Raw genomic sequence first — 20,662 nt, 5'->3', positions numbered from 1 at the left:
TGTGGCTATTAATTAATTTTTAATCTTAAATATTTATATGTAGTTATATGGTTCTAAATTATAATATTTACAATCTTAAAATAAAATATATTTTCACTTCGTATATTTTATTTTTGTTTAACAGTAAAACTTGATTCATACAAAATAACTGAAGATTTTTGTATGGGCTGCACAGATATTATTAATTTAAAATAATTTTTAAATAAAAAATAAAATATATTATATTACTAGTTTCAAATTTGATAAGTTTTATTAATTAAAAATAATTCAATAATAATATTTTTATTATGTTAAATAAAACAAACTTAAATATATAAAATTTTAAATTAAAAAATAGAAAATTAAAATTAAATTAAAAAATAAAAACTTTAGAAAAAAGTGATGATATTTACACGTAGGATTGCACTGTTAATTGCTATTTGTGTGTCAAAAGTCATAAACTAAAGAGGCAGCAGTCCATTTGCGGGCTCTATAAAATTCCGCTCGGCATACAAAATTGGGATTCCATTCCAAAAGCTTAATCGCATTGAAGAAAGACTAAGTTCTCATCTCTGTTTCATGTTTTTGATAGTTAGGCACACTTTGACTGCAAGAAGTATACATAGTCCCAAATAACGCTTTTGCATGATGGCGCTTTTGCATGTTCTTGCCGTTTTTCTTCTCCTATCACATCCTTTTGCTGTGGCAAATGCAAACTCTGAAGGTAAATCCCTTTTAATATATATTCTTTCAAGTATTTTTGAAGAATATTGTCACGATTTTCTGCTTTGTTGAACTTGAAAACGAACAGGTGATGCGCTGTACGCGTTCAGAAGAGCTGTGAAAGACCCAAATAAAGTTCTACAGAGTTGGGATCCAACTTTGGTGGATCCATGTACATGGTTTCATGTTACCTGTGATGATGATAAGCGAGTTACCCGACTGTAATGCACACCATTTTATCCTTTTAATTTTTCAGTTATTTATTTTTAATATTAACTCAACTCAGGTGTATTATTATTTTAATGTTGTTTTGTTTCCACTTTCCACATAGCCATATATAATAAGAGGAAAATTATGTTGAAATCTTCGGAATGGCTTTCCATGTCGACCATAATAACAGACTTTTGATTAGTGTTATTTCCTGGGAATGGCTTTTGACCATTCTTGTACATTGGATACAATTACAGTTACCGTAGTTCCTTTATTTCACAGAGACCTCGGACACGCAGAACTAGCAGGCCATTTGGTTCCAGAGCTAGGGAGGCTCCAGCGCCTTCAGTTTCTGTAAGCACCGTAGCAAAGTTTCTATTTTTTGGATGAAGCTGATTTTGGGTGCTCCTTTCTCTTCTTCTTTTTTATGCAAATAGTTGGATTGACATTGTGCAGAGAATTGTACAAGAATGATTTGACGGGTCCTATACCAAAGGAACTTGGGGACCTTAAGAACCTTGTTAGCTTGGGTCTCTACCAGAACAACCTCACTGGCTCCATCCCTGCCACCCTCTCCAACCTCTCAAACATCAAATTCTTGTAAGTTACAGTGATCAATGAACTAAATAGTGAGTGAGCCGTTCACCAAGCCTAACCTAACCCTTTATAATGCAGACGACTCAACAGCAACAAGCTCACTGGAAGAATTCCGAGGGAACTTACTAAATTGGGAAACCTCAAGATCCTGTGAGTCTCTCTTGCAGTTTCACTGTCACAATTCTCTTATTCTTCACCTATTCTAATTTCACCCGTTTAAATTTGGTTTTCTTGTTTTGCGCAGAGACCTTTCAAGCAATGATCTGTGTGGTACGTTCCCCACATCTGGCTCCTTCTCCAAGTTCTCTGAAGAAAGGTGAGTCATCCCAGTATTAGCCAAAACCATAAAAAGAAGAAAAGAAAAAGGTGGAAACAATATAAGTTCTCTTGATGTCCGTGAGGAATCTCAATAATAGTACCTTGACTTTAGTACTATTTGTCAAATGAGCTACATCTAAATATAATAATAATAATAATAACAACAACAATAAAGCGGGATCACTTGAATTCAAATGCAACATAATAGGAAAGTGTCTTTCTTATACCTTTTCATTGCTGTTCGTTTGCAGAATTTAGCTATTTTCCTCTGTTATGATATAATGCTTCTCTTAACTCTCCATGATCCATTGCTGATTAGAAGTGTGAGAACATTAGCTGATTGTTAAATTTTCCAACAGTTTCAAGAACAATCCAAGACTGAAAGGCCCAGAATTAATGGGATTCGTCAGATATGATATTGGAGGAAGCTGTAAATGAACGATTATATCTATCAAATAACGACCAGGAGGAAGCCCATCCTCGTGCCAATGGCGGGTCATAGGCTATGTTTGTTTTTCTTATATCCGTTTCAAAATTACTTGCTTGTACCAAATTACCAACATTATGCGAGTATGCGTTCGAATTAGGACCTTGGTAATCCTTTTCTTGGTTTCCAGATCTGTACAGTTAGTACGGATGGTTTGGGATGTCTATTTGTAATATAGATAGATAGATAGATAGATAGATAGATATAGACATAGGTTAATATTAATGATAATGATACTAATTGAGGCCGATCAAGTTTGGGTAAATAGACCATCCACAAAACCATAAGAGTGCCTATTTGGATGATCGAAACCAATTTTGCTAGTCCAGTGATGAAAATGCTATGGTACATGATCCAAACTAATTTTAGCAGTTCCATGCACTCTCAAGTCATAATTGCACAACAGTTCACTCGATTTCTACTCTCAACTCATAATTGCACAACAGGTCACTGGGTTATGCACTCATTATTGCATAACCGCATGACATTAGCAAGGCACGGAAATTCTATTTACATTTACATGAATACTACTCTCTTTTCAACCAACTCGACTAAAGTGCAAATAAATCAAAAGCATGATTGGAACTCAAATCCAGAAATGAATTAAATTCTGCGAGGATTGTCCGGACGTGTTCTTAGAAATAATTGAAGTAAAATCATACGAAAGCAAAATTCACTTACTGAAAGGACAACTTAATTAGACAATTGGATCTGTTGGAAAGGGGAGGCGTGATTGATTGGTATTAATGTCAATTGCTTGAATAAATATTTCAACAATAGAACCGATGGACATTTATTTCAATAAGACAAGCCTACGATAAAGTAAAACGAATATTTACAGATTTGCAACTAAGCAAGCAAAACTTGATCTAAGATTGCTTGATCTAAGCTTAATTTGCCAGGTCGTAAACAGGCTAACTTCAGACGTAAGTGGAATTAATCTGCACAAGTCCATTGACCATATCCGGGTTCATTGCTTAATATTGGTAAAAACATGTACATTCCTGAAAACAGAAAGAGAAGATAAAATCTTTTTAAGTTCAAATAAAATTTCTCAAAGGATTAGTAGTAGGAACAAAATGCAATAATAAGGCATTTTCTAAATTAATCTTACAATGGTAACAATATAGTATTTAACCATTTGAAACAACGAATCTTATAACCAACAATTTTGAATTAAAATATTTCTTGGCTATGTTAAAACTAACCTATCATGTCCTAGATTATGTAACCCGCCAATTAAAAACAGAAGCCCCACCTGTTGGACATGTTATGTTACCAAGCCTATGGAAAACATTGAAACATAAGCTGATTCTTCTGTCACTTTTACAGCTGTGCAAGGGGGGTAAATGAAGTGTTGTTCCCTAACCTATCATTCAGGATTGTATACAGATAGCTACCCAGTTTTCTTCCGTGTTTTTCCATCACTAGGAGAAATGCCAATGGTATAGCTCATATTCTAGCCTCTGAAGTTATTCATGTTGATCAGTTCATATGGTGGGACTCGCCACCGGAGAACATTTTATGTAATCTAGCTGCTGAAGAAATTCATCATTAATAAAATTTTAGTTGGATTTCAAAAAATGTCACCAAGCAAACAACACAAAATAGATATGAAGTGAGTTTCTACATGTATTACCTGAAATTGGAAACTAAATTGGACATTGTTAAATGTCAAATCCATTAAAGATCAGATGCATGCGCCGTAAATATTTTCAATCCTAATGTGAATTTCTAGGAAGTATTTGTATGAAGATCACATAGCTTATTTTGTCATAAACCAGCAATTCCAAAAGCTTAAACTGTTAGCTGAAGACACATGAATAATTTTATATTACATATCTAATATGTCCCCTCATGCAAGTGCCCTGTGGACTTGGAGTGTGGGTTATGCATAGGCCCACCTGCCTTATAATCAAATTCAACTCTTCATTAGAAGAATGGGAGTGGCAAGGAGTAAACTCTAGATCACTGGGTCATAGAGGCTCTAAGAGAGTGAAAACATAATGAAATTAAAAAATTAATACTGTCTTAATATGATGTGAAATGTCATCTTACAAAACAGAGTGCCATTATTTCTCCCAATACTATATCATAATCCTAATTAATAAGAAAAAAATTTCTAAGAGAGAATCTAAGATACTCTAAACTACTCCAAGATATTATTAGATATTGTTCATATAATTACAACCACTAAACTTTTTTCCACTAGGTGAGAGTTGGATAGTTTTCAGATATTCTAACAATTTTAAAGATTGTACTTGCTCAACAATAGTAGTCATACACCAATGACACTTCAGGATCTTGATATTATAGAATTAGGTCCTAACCCTAATCTCCATTTTATCCCATTTCAGACCAGGCAAATTGAGACAAAGGTTTTGCCATTTATATATGAAACTTCAACTCTTTCTACATTATCTAAATTTCACAATTAACATAAATGCTTAAATAAATCCAGGAAAACAAAATAATAGTAAATGAGAAAAAGTTTTAAAAAAATAACCTGGTCTAAACATCAAGAACAGTCTCAGCCATCTGATGATGGCCGACTACTAGATAATGCAATTGGTGTCAGAGGAGGCGAAGTGATATCTTCAGATATAGATGATCTATGAGATGATTCTAATGTTCTTGACCCATGTAATGCTGCAACTCTAGCACCACTAGAAGGTATGGAGAAACTGCGAGCCATCCCTTGAGGTGGAATTGGTAGTGGAGATGCTGCACTTGGTGCAACCAAATTATTTGCAGCAGAAACCTTGGGACCTCTAGACACCAATGGACCTGAATGACCCACCAAACCTAAAAGCCTTGAATTGGATGGGAAACTGGTTGGAGGCCTCGGAAGTTCATGTAGCTCACTTATTTTAGGTGAAGACATGAGAGTAGGAGATGCACTAGGAGATACTTTCGGAGATGATGATGGAGGCTGAGGGATTGGAGTTGGCAAAAGAGGTCCAGAGAACAGTTGAACACTTTCTGCCGAAACAGGCTTGCTAGGCCAAGGATTACTTGTCAATGGACCAGAAAAGGCATGTCTTTTAATCTTTTTAGAGTAAGCAGATACATAATCACGATTTGCGGATAAAAGACTATCTACCAAAGGAGGTGGCAATCTCGTGGAGGTAGTAGTTTTGTTACTTTCCTTGAGAACAGACTGTGCACTTCTGACAGTTGGACCAGAAAACTCATCTCCAATGTCTTTTTCATGTTTCTTTTGTTCCAAAGGGGATGAATGTCTCAAATTCTTCGTAGGTTCATTTAAATTTGTCTGCATTTTGGAAAGCTTTGGATTATTAGACCCTGAAGAGGTTGAACTCTTTGCATCAACTGGCGTAGGTAGCACATAAGAACTGAACTTCCGTGATAAAGATGGGCGCATCTGTCTCAGTTTTTCGCTTGAATCAGGTTTATTATCAGCAAAAAGTGGGGCAGATTGGCTTACTGTCCTAACCCTAAAGGAAAACAAATTTCTTTGAAGCTTATCTAAGTTTTCCTGCAAATAAAGCAAAAGGTATTCATTGTGTCTGCTCTTACATATTTCAAAATTTATATTAAAAAGGAAACTAAAGAAAACTGAAACGTCTTTTTCACCTTAGCAGCTTCAGCTGTAGAACCTCTAGGAAGGGTAAGTTCCACCTGGTCCAGCTGTAAAGAAGCAAATATGGTCGAGCAGTATTTCATCAAAATGAAGTAATATAAACTAACTGAAGTGTTTTTTAAACTTGAAAATTAAAAATATATGCATGGTTCTGATCAGAAATCTTCACAAACAGAAGTTCAATAATGAAACTTGTATACATAGACCAGAGAAGTTAAAACTCCATAGTTTTCTTCTAGAGGTTCTAGCTCAATCCATCTGCCTAGCATTCTAATTAAACTATGTTCATCATGTGCATAGAGAAATTAGCCACATTATGATGCCCGTGGACTTAGGACCCAAACTAAAGGCCTACACAACATAATATTTTTCCACCAAGAATTCATTCATTAAATAATTTTGATTCCACTCCTTTTTAGCATGCAGAAGGACTCAAGCCCCTCAACCACCACCACAAGTGCACAATCATTTGCCTGTTAAATTATGCCTGTTTATAGATGTAGTTGCCCAATCTTTTCATTAGACATACATTTCTCAAGAAGTTTGAGAAATATGAAAGAAAAAGATTACAAATTCCTAGTTACTCAAGGTAATCACCTCCATTGAGTTCCGTGATGTAGAAGCATCTTGGTCTTGCTCCATTTCTCCGTAGTCAAAACTCAGCTCCCCATCATCATTCTCATCATAACCAACATCATCATCATCTCCATAGTCACCTTCATCACCATCCTCCTCTTCAAGACCACTGAAGTGGTAATCAATGTGTTGCTGTTCACTTACTGATTTTACATGTGGTTCAACTGTCTCAAGAGACTTGACTGCTTTCTTGAAGAAACATAACTGCTTTCAGGCATAACGTAAAGCAATGGTAATCAACACAAAAATAAAAAAAGTAGGAACTTCTAGTTCTCACAAAGAAACAGGGGAATGAAAAAAACCTGAGCAGCATGGTGACGTGCTGCCTGTGTTAAAAGACTACGCGATTGTCCTTGCTTCAGAGATTTCAATCGGAAAACAAACAATGTAGCCTCCTCATCATATTCATCACGAGCAGTTTGCAATTGCTGCAACGAAAATGTTTCCCCTTTTCCACCTTTAGACCTACCTCTTTCTCTATATCTTGTTGCCATATACTCGTATACATTTCTGCAGATTGTATAACACAATGGTAAGACATATGTCGTACTCAAAGACAAAATTAGATCCAACAAAACATTCCAAACCTCTTTTCATCACATTGTCGCTTCATCTCCTACTCCGGTATTAAGACAAAAAAAAAAAGTCAAAATTACAAAAGGTCCTCCAAATACAATGATGCAAAAGATATAATTTACTGAATGAGTAGACTACCTAAATTTATGAAATAAAATAAAGATATTCTAAGATTATAGCAATAACAAATATTTGAATTTCAAAATTGAAAGGGGGTGATGTATAAGTAAACTGGAAAAAAAAAAACTGATAGATAGGATGAAATTAGTATAGAAGCTAGAAACCTCGACAATTCGAAGTTCATTCAAGAGAGACTCTGAGGGAATGGTAATAGTCTGGAATATATGAGAACGCTGAAATGGGAAAGAGAAAGTGATGAAAAACGTAGAAAAAAAATGGAAGGATAAAATGAAAAAGAGAAATGGAACTAGGAGTGACATAGTTATCGATGAGTTTCTGAAGTTTGAACTGGATTTTGCCAAGCATGAGGAGAACTTTTCCTGCAAGAATAAAATAGAAAGAGATAAAAGATGAGGAGACGATGAATAAGGCGTGGTAGGAGTAGCAGTAGCATACCGGTTTCTTCTCCTTGATCATTCAAGGCGGTCTTCTCAAGAAGACATGAGCCCATGTCTCGCAAGGACTCGGAGAATTCTGTAAGCAGAGCATAATAATAGATCATAAACTAAAAGGCATTAATTAATATTTAAATGAATATAATTATTATATACCATAAGCACTGCTGGCGGTTGCTGCGGCGGCGGAAAGCAAGGTGTCGTAGCAGTCCCTCATGTCTTGCATGTCCTGCAAAATCCAAATCCAAATCGAAATCCAAATCAAAATCAAAATAAAAATCAAACCCTAATACCTGGGTTGTATGAGATGTTGAAGAAATAGGAATGCGAATGCGTGCCTCTGTGGCCTGAGCCAGCTCGTCAAGCTGGTCCAGAGGCTGAATAGACTTGGAGGAGGCATGCTTGTGATTGTGATTGTGAAGCGCCAGACCTCGCAACTTTTTCAGAGAGCTCTTCATCAAGATATGCGTTCTCTTCTCTTCTCTTCTCTTCTCGATAATATTATTGCATATTACAATTAGAGTGAGTGAACAATGGCCAACAACAACCAGGTCAAAATCCCCATTTCTTTCTTCAACCGCTTCCCCTGCTTACGCCACCAACTCACACAAACACCACCCCTCACATTCTTATTATTATTATTATTATTATTATTATTCTACAAATTCAAATCAGATTTTTTCCCTAACTTTCTTCTTTCTTGACTTCTTCTTCCCCCTTCTTTATTCCTTTCAATTCTCTCCATTTTCATTACTCAACCATTATTATTATTATTATTATTTTTATTATTCCCACGAGTACCTTTCTATTCGTTGGCCTTGGTCAAGACATTACCTTCAGTAAATTGAAACTTTTAACTCTTTCTCAAAACTAGAAAGAATAAACAAGAATTAGGGAAATACTAACAAATGTTCTTGTAGTACTAGTTAAAAGTTAAGAATCAAATATTTGTATTAAAAATATTATAAGTGCATCATTCTCTTTTTTTAATAAAAAATCATTTTAACTTCTTAAGCAATGTTTTAATAAAATCAAAAGAATTATACTATATTACTAGATTCAAAAGCTTTTATAGTAGCGATTCAGTTTTACAGATCGATTAAATTTTTCAATGAATATTGTAGATTTAAATACAATTTATAAATAAAATAATAAATATTTTAGCATATTAAATATCACAAAATAAAAACGATAATTTATAATCAAAATATTAAATAAGGACATACCATCTTTACTTCTTTATTTTTTAATACATTCTTATAATTATTAAAAAAAACTTAAATAAATAGTCATTTAAAATACAGCTATAATTATTATTTTCTTTTAGAAGCTACTCAAAATAATTTTTTGTCAAATTCTAATTTTTAAGAAATTATATATGCATAAACAAGAATATGAAATATTTTTTAAAATATTTTATTTGAAATAAAAATTATTTTTTCAATATAATGGGCTCTTAACTTTTGAGAAGCTAGCACCTTTCGCGCCCATTGGTGGGAGAGGAGTTTCATAACTTGCGTCAAGCTTAAAAATAAGCATAAAAATGTAGCACTTGGGTCCTTATAGCCTAATTTAATTATGTACGTAATAATAATAATAATTTTAACTCACTCGGATCTACTTTTTTTATGTTATAATGCAAATTAGATATTTTATCTTAATTTTTTAAAAATGAATTTGAATTTATTTAAATGAATTTTCAATTTGTTCTATTAATTTTAGTAAAATTTTCTTAAAAGAGTTTAAATTTACCCAAACGAGTTTAAAATTAAAAGTTATCATCAATTCATTCTTGTAATATTGTTTAAAAGTATATTTTTTTTTATAAACTTAAACCTTAAATGCTAAACCTTTAATAGAGCTTATTTGAATTGATGAAATCAACAAAATAAGGTGATTATATAAACAAAATAGTCTAGTCAAAATTACAATAATTAAAAAAATTCAAGTAAAAAAATACTAGAATGAGGTAATTGACTAGCTTGGCTAAAGAAAAGGACTATTCAAGTATTCATTCCAACAAGAATGGAAAAGATCTTCTAGCGCTTCTAACTCACCAGTCTATGCTACATCAATGGGACTTTTGTTACTATAGTAATAAGTAGCTCAAAACTCACAATAGAAAGGATTTAGGGGGAAGAGCTCATAGCAACCCTTCTTCAAAAAAATTTCTTCCTTTATGCTCCAAAACATTATCACTCCACGTGCCATCATTTCTAATTTTAATAAAATTTGTTTAAGTAAATTTTGTTAAAATTAGCAGAATTTGTTAAATATTCACTTAAATAATTCCAAATTTATTTAAATAAAAATAAAATTAAACATTTAATTCGTGCTATAACATAAAAAAAATATGAATTCGTTATAATGTTGAGTAATGTCTCAAAGCATTATAAAAATAATTTTGTTTTTGTATAAAGACTATTTTATAAACATTTTTAATGTAAGAAACAATTCTAAAATTAGTTCAAATACAGTAATAAAAAATATGTTTAAACCAAAAAAATATACTCACAATTAATCTACCTATGTATACTTATAATTAAGGCATTTAATTACATGTAAATGATTAATGATCACTACCTTTAATCTTCCTATGTTTATTCATTTTCATCTATTTTAAATTTTTTAAATTACTTTTTTTCTAAATATTTTTTCCTAATATATTTCTCAAAATAATACACATTCAATTTTAATAGAAACTCTTAAGAGTTATTTTCAAGCATACAGAATAATTATTGCTCTTGGGATTCCTTGAGGTCTTCTATAGGTATAGATAGTTACATCAACATGGATACAACATGTGCTGACCCGACTCCTTTTAACAAAGGTGTAGTCTGGAGTCTCGTCAGAAAATAAGTGTATGTGACCTGTAAATGCTTTTATTTTCAGCAAATTATTATACACTCATTTACTGTTAGCATTCACCACCCTCATTTCTCTAAGATTTTTTAAATTTTTTTAAATTCTATATTCCTAGTGTATCTTTGTAACTATCTATACAATGTTTCAACATTTTTCATGACACTTACTTTATCAACATTTCACATTACATTTTCTTTCTAATGCATATCATTTACATCATCCTTCTATTTCATTCATCTACTTACTATTAATACATTCTTCTTTCATCTTTTTCTCCCATTTCAATTCAATGAATAATGTCTAAGTTAAAGTACACATTGATTCAGTTCACATCATACGTATATTGAAGGAAATTATTTTAATCATTCTAGATCAATCAAGCATACATCATTCACTCTACATAACAGTCAAAGATTTCATTCAAGCACATATTGGTGAAATCATGAAGCACCTCATCATACAATTCAATACAATTTGTCGAAGGTTGAACACCTTTGGACTCAGACCAACCATACCATTCAAAAATATATTGCCGCAGATTACACTATCTTGGTCTTAAATAGATAACTTATTCTAAAGTTTGACATCAATCAATATTTACATCGTGTCTATTATCCAAAGTATCAAATAGAACTTTTTAACTATTTATGAATAATTTTCCATAATAAAATCATACTACTTAAAATAATTTCATTCGGAGCCTTTACTTTAAAAATATATTTAGATAATTCTAAAATAATCATGAATTTTTCATATTTAAAATCTTCATTCTTAACACTAAGATTATAAGAAACCTAAAGATTTTATAGTTCTAGTAGGAAAACTTAATATTTTCAATTCTAAAATATATAACTATAAGTTACGGTTTAGGTTTACTCCTTTTAGATAAGAGAAACACGATAAGAAGTACATTGTTCAACCAGAGGACAACCACCCTTCTAGCCAAGAATAGTATGGTTAGCACTTATCATTTAACCAAAAAATAGGCATGTTTTCTATAAGAAAAAAATGGTTTTCAAGCAAAAATACTTATTCTAAAACATGCTAAAGATGTTAATTTGGAGCTATACAAGTAACATAAGATATGGCAAAGTGACAATGGTTTGGTTTGGTGAGTTTAGACCCACCTTCTGATAATAGGCTTAAACTTGACTACCCTTAATGACACAATCAGAAGTTTATGAGATTAAGAAATTGAAAGAATATTCACTTAAGCAAATATAGACAAGTTAAGCAAATTTTATGCAAATTTTGAATTGTTTCTAAAATTTGTCTAAATAAAAAATGAATTTAAACATTTAATTTAGATCCCACACACATGTGCATACTAGCACACAATTTTTCTATTTTTTTTCTTTTGTTATATAACCCTTAAGTTACATATAATAACTTCTCCCCTTCTCTCTATCTTTTTTTTTTTTCAACAACTTCCTCTCTCCTTAGAGACCATTATGATGTCATTTTTAACAAACAATATGCGAAATGGAGACCCTTAAAAATAATTTTGAAAGACTAATACATTTTAAGACAATTTTATTAACATGGACCTTTAACAGCTAATTTTAAACTTAAACTTAGGTACTAGATGGAGAAACTATTAAATGTAAAACATCATATTAGTGTAAAAACAAATGTAAAATTGCAGTCCAAGTTTAGGATTCGAATCTAATTAACACAAAAATTAGACGTCTAGTTTCATTTTCACTAAAGCGAAAATCGTAACACTCAGGTGCTAGGCGAGGGTAGAGAGTGATCGCCGGTGTATTGTGGCATGGACAATGAGCGACTCCTGACAGGCTTCCAAGCGAGGGCAGAGAATGATCGCAGGTGCAATGTGTGGTACAGACAAGGAGCAGCTCCTAGCATGCTTTCGAGCAGTAAGGGACACATGAATGAATCGAACTTACACCGAAATGAAAGAAATTCAGAGACTGTATATACAGTTAAGGATAGTTTAAAGGAATTGATTAGAACTACTTATACCAACAAAATGCATTTACTTTTCGGTGGGAGATGAGTGACCTTATGGGAAGTTCCCAGAAAGTGTGTGAGTAAAAACAAAGCACATTGAAATCAAGCAGAAGCTGTGGGCATGTGACACCCAGACACTAGGCGAGAGCGAGGAGTGATCGTCAGTATAATGTGTCGCACGAACAAGAAGTGACTCTTCCGAACGATAAGGGACACATTAATGAATCAAACTTATACCAAAATGAGAGGATTCAGACCAAAGTTAAACGTGCTTAACTTTGTGCAATTATGAGATAGTTGAAGCGAATTTTTTTGTAATTGGCTGAAGCAAATTTTACGTTTTTTCTCTCAACCTTCTCTTCTCCTCATACCTAACACTTTCTCCTCAACCTTCATATTCAACTCTCTTTAACCTTCATATTCAATTTTCTTTAACCTCTATATTCAACTTTCTTCCTTCTCTCATTCCTAACTCTTATGTTCCTCTCCGAACTTCCTCTTCCCCCCACTCCATATTCAACCCCTCTCTTCTTCTTCTCATTCTCACCTCACCTTATACCTATATTCCCTTCTTTATTCTATACCCAATTATCTACCCTCCTCTCCCTCCACCACCACCTCTCTCCTTATTTCTATCTATCCTCATTCATCTCTTGCTCCACACTTACCGCAACCAAAATAATTACGGGGTACTAAACTGAAACAAAGCCAAGGTAGAATTTATTATTATAAACTAAGGTTGGAACGTTGACGAGCCTGTATGGATATCCCACGAAACCAAGTCTAGAGATAAATCCCAACTTACGAGGTACGTAGATTGGAGTTTTAATAAAAAAAAAAAATTTCAAAATCGATTTCAGTCAACGGAGGTTACAACGTTAAAACAAATAGAGCGTAGTCTTTTATTTTAATCCAGACACCATCCACAAGGAATCAAGGACACACGGCATCGTTCTTCTGAAGGGTACGGAACCCACATCGGATAAAATATCTCAAGTTTGCCAATGAAAACTAAACAAGAATGAACTCAAACAGCAAGTTAGATCTTGTAAACGCGATAATGTATTACAAAAGTCGACTACTTATTGCCTAGCACAAACCAAAAAAGCACATAAAAGTTCCCGCCTTGTGCCATTGTTATCCAAGTTATTATTAAACATGAACTTCCTCCCAGCTATGCTGAGAAGGATAAAAAATGTGTAGCATCTGTGACTCCTGAAAATTTGGACAGCAGTATTATGCAACTATCAGAATCTTTTAAATCAAACACTAACATAATCCATGAGTAAAACCAGCTTTCATGGGTTGCAAATTGCAATTTCTTCCTGCTGTTTTACGGACGAAGTTTGGGAAATTTTGTTTTTTGTAACATCAAAGATTTCCAAAGAACTAACCAGGCCATGAAAATTTTCAGGACTAGATTTATGTTCAAGCAGCTGCAGCCAAAGGCACAGATCTGTAGCAAGCTCTCTTTGCAGCACGAACAATATCTTCAACCTGTACATCCACAAATACCAACCAGTAAGAAACCAGATTTTATTGATCTATAGACATGTATCAAAACCTTCAACATATTAGCATCTGGCTTCGTATCTGATACCAACTCAGGTCATACCAAGTCACGACACCAGGGGTAGCATTTTACCCATTCAAAATAGAAATGCATTTCTGGATCAATTTGCAAATTAAGAAAACAGATCATCCAAACCAGGTTGAGAAATTCACGAAAAACAAAGTTAACATTGAAGAATTGATACCTGTGGGACAGCCATTCTTTCCAGATTTGCTGCATAGGGCATGGGAACATCAGCCCCAGCAATTCTCTCAACTGGAGCATCAAGATAACCAAAACTCTCCTCAATGACAGATGCGCTGCTCAAGAGAAGTATAAAATAGCATGATTTCCCTGGGTAAACCAAAAAGATACAAGAAAGTCAATGTAAAGAGATAAACCAGATTTCTGCGCCAACACCATGCTGAGGAAACCCTTCTTCAACTGTCACCAGCCTGTTGGTTTTCCTGACAGAAGTATTGATTGTGGATCGATCAAGCGGCCGGATTGACCGCAAATTAATAACCTATTGTAGGTAAAAACATCACTCAACATTATCATAACCAAAGTGAAGTTTTGAAAATAGGGGGAAACTATTGCAAGTTGTACCTCAGCACTGATTCCTTCCTTTGCCAGTGTCTCAGCAGCCTAAACACCAAGCAGAAGAGATTTTATGAATGTTCTCTACTTTGGGAGTACAGAAAGAGGTTGGAGATGTATATATATATATATATCTCCAACCTATATATATATATATTAAAAAAAATTATAAGATGCCACAAGCCAACCCAACCAAAAAATTTATTATCCTCAATCCTTCTTTTATTATTTAATAGTTAAATGCAAAAAAAATGTATATCTCTTTCACATACTTCTCAGCAAATGATCAATTGGATCAAGCAAATAATAAAAAAGGATCTCATAGTAAACAAACCTTGAGAGCATAGCCAACCATTTTTGAAAAGGCTGTGATAGTCACATCTTTTCCTTCTCTCTCAATCTGTAATTGGTACAATGCATGAAGTAAACAAGGAGTCAATAAGAATGCTTTATTGTATAGCGAATGTGGCTCTAACAATCATAAGGTGTATTTCAAATACTACAAATAATTAACTACCTTTGCTTTTCCTATGGATAGGCAAAAGCTGGAATCAAGAGCTTCGGCTGAAACAGGGAATGACTCACCATATCTAGAGGACATAATTCATCAAATTAACTATTTTTTAAAACAAGAAGTGATGTAAAGAATCTTCAATTACTCAGTTTCATATACTAATCAAGCAGCATAACTTACAACAACTCATTTTCAAGGAAAACAACAGGATCAGGGTCCCGTATAGCAGCTTTAAGCAAACCACGAGCATCTTCAGATGAATATGGTGATAAGACTTTTAACCCAGGGCATGAACCATACCAAGATGCATAACACTGCATAAAAGCAAAGTTGCAGAGCATACAAAGAGAGACAAAGCCTAAATTATCAGTGCTCAATAGCTTATAACCAGAATATAATTTGATGTAGAATTCAAACAAATTGTTAAAGAAAGTTTGTATATAAAATAAAAGCCTGGAGAACCATACTTGAGAGTGCTGAGCACCAACCCCAGCAGCAGCACCGTTGGGTCCTCTAAAGACAATAGGCACAGATATTTGGCCAGCAGACATGTAATTTGATTTTGCAGCAGAATTAATAATGTGATCTATTGCCTGAAACATGAATTAAAATATAACTGAGAGGGATAAACATGAATAATTAATTGGCAAGCTCATGAGCCAGATGATGCAGCTGTTTATCTAACAAATTCATAACTAAATGTTACTAATCATCCTAACAAAATATTATTCATAATTTATAAGTATTACAATATTCAAGGTAATGCTCAACATTAAGATTGCAAACATATGGGCCAAAGAGAATTCTCCTTCCAACATAATTCATACCTACGAATAATACTTGAACATAGAAGTAATAAGAGTCAACAAGTAAAAAAATTCCAGCAGAAGGCCTGTCACCTAAACAACTTGATTGATTCGTATGGCATTGATATGACATTCTAACAATCAGTAAAACATCACAGAATTGCTTATTTTTTAAGTCAACTATGATTGGCAATTTGATGCTGTTAACAATAAACCAAATTTATCCTTCCAATATACAGAACAAAAGCTTGACCCAAATCACAATTCCATAGTTTTATATTGTTAACAGGGTAGTCAATCACAGAATTTTGTATGTCCTCCCTGCAATGCAGAGTATTGCTTCGGGCTTTGACTAAGCAGCCATCAGAACCTCAAAACCCATCAAATCACAACCATTATTGGTGATTTCTTGAATTCCATATGTGCCCCTCCGATTAATTTTGTGGTTTTCACTGTACCTCCCACTTTAGTTTGAGCTTCACCAATTTTTATTGTTTGCTGTTGTTTTTCCAGCAACCCATGGTCATTTTGTGCTCTTTATAGGAACTTTCATACTGTTTCACAGTTCTCAGTTCTCATGATTTTCAAAGGTCAGCAGTGTATTCTAGCAGTCCTCCTCTGCTTTTTTTTTTTTTTTTTTTTGGTTGTTTTCTCCTATGGCTTTGTGTAGTTTGCACATCATAGTTCGTAGCCCATGGCATTATCCACCTGACTTTGACACCTTAGTGACTCAAACTTATTGTTGAAGTATGGCACTGTACTTTTTTTTTTTCCGTTATGATCATTTGTTGTGATTAACTTTTTAGTTATGCCTAAGATGTACGATGATTGTATGTCTACACTATATCACTATGACTTCTGATTATCAATGATGAATATTTTTTAAATTCGATTTATTACAGTTTTAGCACTTATGTGACTACAGTAAACTATTTATCTTATATACATAATCTTCAGCAGCAGTCATTTTACTATCCCACTAAAGCTATTTTGGGGTTGGCTGCTTCACACCTCTATCCTTGATTGTCAACTGTAATCATCAACACCAACACAGAATCAAAAGGGATTAATGTCCCTTGTGGAACCAATCATCATTTGTTCAGAACTTCACACTCCTGGTTCTTATCACACACAAGACAGAACTCATAAGATGCCATCTAATAATCTTCATGGGCAGTTAAATTTACAAGATATAACATAATACATAAATTAAGTATTGTCGTAAGAAAAATAACACACCAAAACTAAACACCCAGTAAAAGAAAGAAATGATGCAATCAAGATAAACTCTAACCTGCATGGAGAAGTTAAATGTCATAAACTCCACAACAGGTCTTAGACCATAATATGCAGCACCAACTCCAATCCCGGCAAACCCAGCCTGTATTATATTTAACAGATAAAAAAAATGTCAACCCAACATCTGCCACCAACTATGAATAAATCCTTTTCAATTTTCACTAGAAATAATCAGTTAAATTTAATTCATAAAAGAAAATATCTGCTAATGTAATTTGTAAGATGGAAAGTACACTACTATATATGGAATTGAAAATATAATCAAGCATGGGACATTAGAGTATCAATTTTATGATGAGAAACTGAAAATATCAATTTTCTATGTTTGAAAAGTAATCCATTACAAAAAGTTAGAAGGAGCTCAGAATGAAGAACACAGCCCAACATAATATGCCATGCCTATTTCCAAGGATGCATATCCCCATGCCATCACAGGATGACAGGATAAGCAGTCACATTATTAAAACATTAGTTTGTTTATTTTATTGGATGTTTCCCCTAAAGACTTGTTGAACATTTTAAAATTTGGCCCTTGGCAAGTTCAGAGAGAAAATTAAAAGTGCTTAGATACCAAAATCTTTATCACACTGTGCTTCGGTTACTTATGCCAGTTACAAAGTCATGCCAACACCTTCCTAAGAAAGGGACTGCTTAAGCGATAGTTTGGATTCAGCAAATTTTTTAAGCATATAGGTCTTTAACTGAAAATAGAATACCAATGAATTTCTCAATGCAAAAAATTGTGTTTCTTGTTCTAAGATAATTACTAGGTCTAAAAGACTGAAACTGGGAGGGTGCAGGAGGCATCCAAACTACCAAATTTGTATCAATTTGCAAGCGTTGTTACATAAAACTAAACCTAGTGGCGAGAAAATTTAAAGCATGTTTGAATTTGCAATCAGAACCATCATTCACGCATCCATCAGAGAGACGCCACTCTTAGTAGTGATAAGATAGACAAGTGTTAGTCAATATTAATGTTGATGATCCAAACATCCCCTTATAAAATGTAAAGAATGAAAAGAAGCGGTAGTCGGACATGATTTACAAGTCGCAATCAGTGGCTGCAAAGGTATGAAGTATCAAAGGAGTGTGTGTAAGAAAAATGACCTCGGTGATTGGGGTGTCGAGAACCCTGTCGGGACCATACTTCTCCAGGAGTCCCTTGGATATCTAAAATGAAAGAAGAAAGAAGGTTAACAGGTACTAGTTAAGCAAGTACTTAAATCCGCAAACTTGCCAATACAACTAACCTTGTATGCACCCTGATATTCCCCCACCTGCACTTAAATACAACCAAAATGAACATCAGAAAAAAGAGAGGGGGTAGGTAGAGGCCAACCCTCAAAACAGTTCATTCTGAAAATCGAAAGAGAGAGGATGACCTCTTCACCCATCAAGAAGACTTTTGGATCAGCTGACATTTCCTCATCGAGTGCGGAGTTGAGAGCCTCTCTCACTGTTATCTGCATATTTCGTTTCAGAATCAGATATTTAATTGGGAAAATGAAAAGAGAAGAAAGCAATACCTCTTTAGCGGCAGAAGAGAAATGTCTGAATGCGGAGAAGGTAGGACGAATACTCTGCAGCAAATAAAATTGTTCATCATTTGAAATGGAATGAATTTGAAGCACAGAACGGAACCAGACGCGGACAAATGCCGTACCTTGTGCCTTATCACACCCCACATCTTGCTTCCTTCAACTTGAATCAAACAAAGCGAAACAAGTCAGTCACTAAAGCCGTAATCCATAAAAAATTAAAAATTTTAAAAATTTTAAAAAAAATCATTGACAACGCTCATAAGAATCATATAACAAAATCTACGGTGCATAAAAGAAACCCTAAGACTAAGAGGCAGGTGGATTGAAAGAAATATCTGAAAGAAGAAGAAGAAGAAGAAGAATCCGCACCTGTAGCTATAGCTGGATCCGATCGCCCCTCACTTAACAATACACGATGATCCTAACCAACAACCCACCCTCTGGTTTATATCTTATTTATAATCATGCTCTAGCTCCTATTCTCTCCCTTCAATTTTTTTATTTTTATTTTACATAACTCCACTTTAATTATTATTTAAAGACATTTTATGACATGTATTTATTCAAATAATTTTTACAGAAAATATATTTTTTATTAACCAAAAGTATTTTTTTTTAATATCTCTATCTTAAATTCGAATCAAGACACAAATATATTAAAAAAACGAAATAATTAAATTTAAAGAATTTCAAAAGAATAACGTGTAAAAAATTTTGTAAAACAGCTTTACTATCATATATCAAATTTTTAATATTTAAGTTATAGAAGTTATTAATACTCATCATTATTTTTTGTAATGTTTTAGTAAGATTTTCAAATTTTTTATATAAAATTTTAGAATGAAAAAGTAATTTCTCACTCCAAAGTAAACAAAATAAATAAACTCAAAATAATATTTAAAACAGCTTAAATTTATCTAAAAAAATTAATAACTTAAACTTCTAATTTATTAACCACAAGCCACTTAATTAATCACTTAAATTATGTTCTTCAATTTTTAACTATATTAAATGTCCACACTGATATCTTTAGAAAATTATCTTATTTTTTTATTATTTCAAACGTTTGTCAAATTCATTTTATATAAAAACTTTTAAAATAAAAAGTAATATCTCATTTTAAAGTAAAAAACAAAATAATATTTAAAAAACATAAAGTTATTTAAGTAAAATAACTAATAACTAAATTTATAATTTATCAATATCACTTAATTAATCTCTTTGAACTATGTTTTTCAAATTCTAATAATATTAAACATTCACAATATTATATTTAAAAATGATAGATTTTGAAAAATATAAAAAAAAATATTTGAATAATGTGACAATATTTTTTTATTTGTATAAAAATAAAAATAAAAGTAAATAAATGCTTAAGTCTTAAATAAATATTAATAGATAAATTATTTTAAAAAAAGATTTACTCTTAACAATACACATGTTCAAAAAGTAAAAATAAGATTATTAGTGTAAAAATAAGTTTCTCTAAGTATGAATGAGATAAGTATCTTAATATTAAGTCAATAAATCTTCCTATCATGAATAAGTTGAATGATAAGATAATTTGATTAATAAATGACAAGAAATGTGAATCTTTAAAGTAGTAGCAAGATAAAGAAATTAATTATATATATGAAAACAAAAAGAAATCATTAGTTTATTAACCTATAGAGTTACAAAAATTATCTCTAAAACCTACTTTATTAGATCTTTGAAAAGTTTATCCATTTAGAATTATTATTCTATTTGGAGAAAAAATATAAGAAACTTATTGAAAAAGCCAAAGAAAAAAGTATGAGAATAAAA

The 20,662-nt window shown here is 32.7% G+C and overlaps 3 protein-coding genes across 14 annotated transcripts; 1 reads left to right on the top strand and 2 right to left on the bottom strand.

Annotated features, from left to right (window-relative positions):
- The first annotated feature begins 518 nt into the window (after positions 1 to 518).
- Positions 519 to 2,690, top strand: LOC113860679 (leucine-rich repeat protein 1-like). Its single transcript, XM_027493160.1, has 7 exons — positions 519 to 703; positions 791 to 923; positions 1,195 to 1,266; positions 1,369 to 1,512; positions 1,588 to 1,659; positions 1,754 to 1,825; positions 2,187 to 2,690. Exons 1-7 carry the CDS (start codon positions 625 to 627, stop codon positions 2,263 to 2,265), a joined length of 651 nt encoding a protein of 216 aa, XP_027348961.1. The 5' UTR covers positions 519 to 624; the 3' UTR covers positions 2,266 to 2,690.
- A 306-nt stretch (positions 2,691 to 2,996) lies between these two features.
- Positions 2,997 to 8,406, bottom strand: LOC113860677 (uncharacterized protein At2g33490-like). 10 transcript variants are annotated; one of them, XR_003504009.1, is made up of 12 exons: positions 8,044 to 8,405; positions 7,862 to 7,934; positions 7,707 to 7,784; positions 7,569 to 7,630; positions 7,415 to 7,483; positions 7,142 to 7,170; positions 6,857 to 7,064; positions 6,516 to 6,758; positions 5,912 to 5,965; positions 4,821 to 5,813; positions 3,684 to 3,852; positions 2,997 to 3,318 (listed from the first exon to the last, which is right to left on the bottom strand). XR_003504009.1 is itself a non-coding variant. In XM_027493155.1 (12 exons), the coding sequence occupies exons 1-10, from the start codon at positions 8,161 to 8,163 to the stop codon at positions 4,845 to 4,847; spliced, it is 1,983 nt and encodes a 660-aa protein (XP_027348956.1). In that variant the 5' UTR covers positions 8,164 to 8,404; the 3' UTR covers positions 3,150 to 3,321; positions 4,298 to 4,301; positions 4,821 to 4,844. The 10 variants fall into 10 exon arrangements, 5 of the variants coding, with proteins under 5 accessions (XP_027348957.1, XP_027348960.1, XP_027348956.1 ...); XR_003504010.1 differs by having other exon boundaries at positions 3,028 to 3,318; positions 3,684 to 3,849; XR_003504008.1 differs by having other exon boundaries at positions 3,033 to 3,318; positions 3,573 to 3,852.
- A 5,100-nt stretch (positions 8,407 to 13,506) lies between these two features.
- On the bottom strand, positions 13,507 to 19,371 carry LOC113861447 (pyruvate dehydrogenase E1 component subunit beta, mitochondrial). Of its 3 annotated transcripts, XM_027494260.1 has the most exons (16): positions 19,226 to 19,371; positions 18,979 to 19,016; positions 18,842 to 18,895; positions 18,698 to 18,778; positions 18,566 to 18,592; positions 18,423 to 18,485; positions 17,308 to 17,394; positions 15,675 to 15,800; positions 15,388 to 15,521; positions 15,211 to 15,283; positions 15,028 to 15,093; positions 14,703 to 14,741; positions 14,495 to 14,619; positions 14,299 to 14,413; positions 13,936 to 14,038; positions 13,507 to 13,756 (listed from the first exon to the last, which is right to left on the bottom strand). In XM_027494260.1, exons 2-15 carry the CDS (start codon positions 19,000 to 19,002, stop codon positions 13,970 to 13,972), a joined length of 1,083 nt encoding a protein of 360 aa, XP_027350061.1. In that variant the 5' UTR covers positions 19,003 to 19,016; positions 19,226 to 19,371; the 3' UTR covers positions 13,507 to 13,756; positions 13,936 to 13,969. The 3 variants fall into 3 exon arrangements, with proteins under 3 accessions (XP_027350061.1, XP_027350062.1, XP_027350060.1); XM_027494261.1 differs by having other exon boundaries at positions 13,560 to 14,038; positions 18,979 to 19,010; XM_027494259.1 differs by having other exon boundaries at positions 13,571 to 14,038.
- Between the last annotated feature and the right edge of the window lie 1,291 nt (positions 19,372 to 20,662).

This window comes from Abrus precatorius, unplaced genomic scaffold (genome assembly GCF_003935025.1).
Source record: "Abrus precatorius isolate BTA unplaced genomic scaffold, Abrus_2018 Scaffold3, whole genome shotgun sequence".
Taxonomy (NCBI): domain Eukaryota; kingdom Viridiplantae; phylum Streptophyta; class Magnoliopsida; order Fabales; family Fabaceae; genus Abrus; species Abrus precatorius.
Note: the sequence above shows the minus strand (reverse complement) of the source record. Positions and strands in the feature narration are given on the sequence as shown.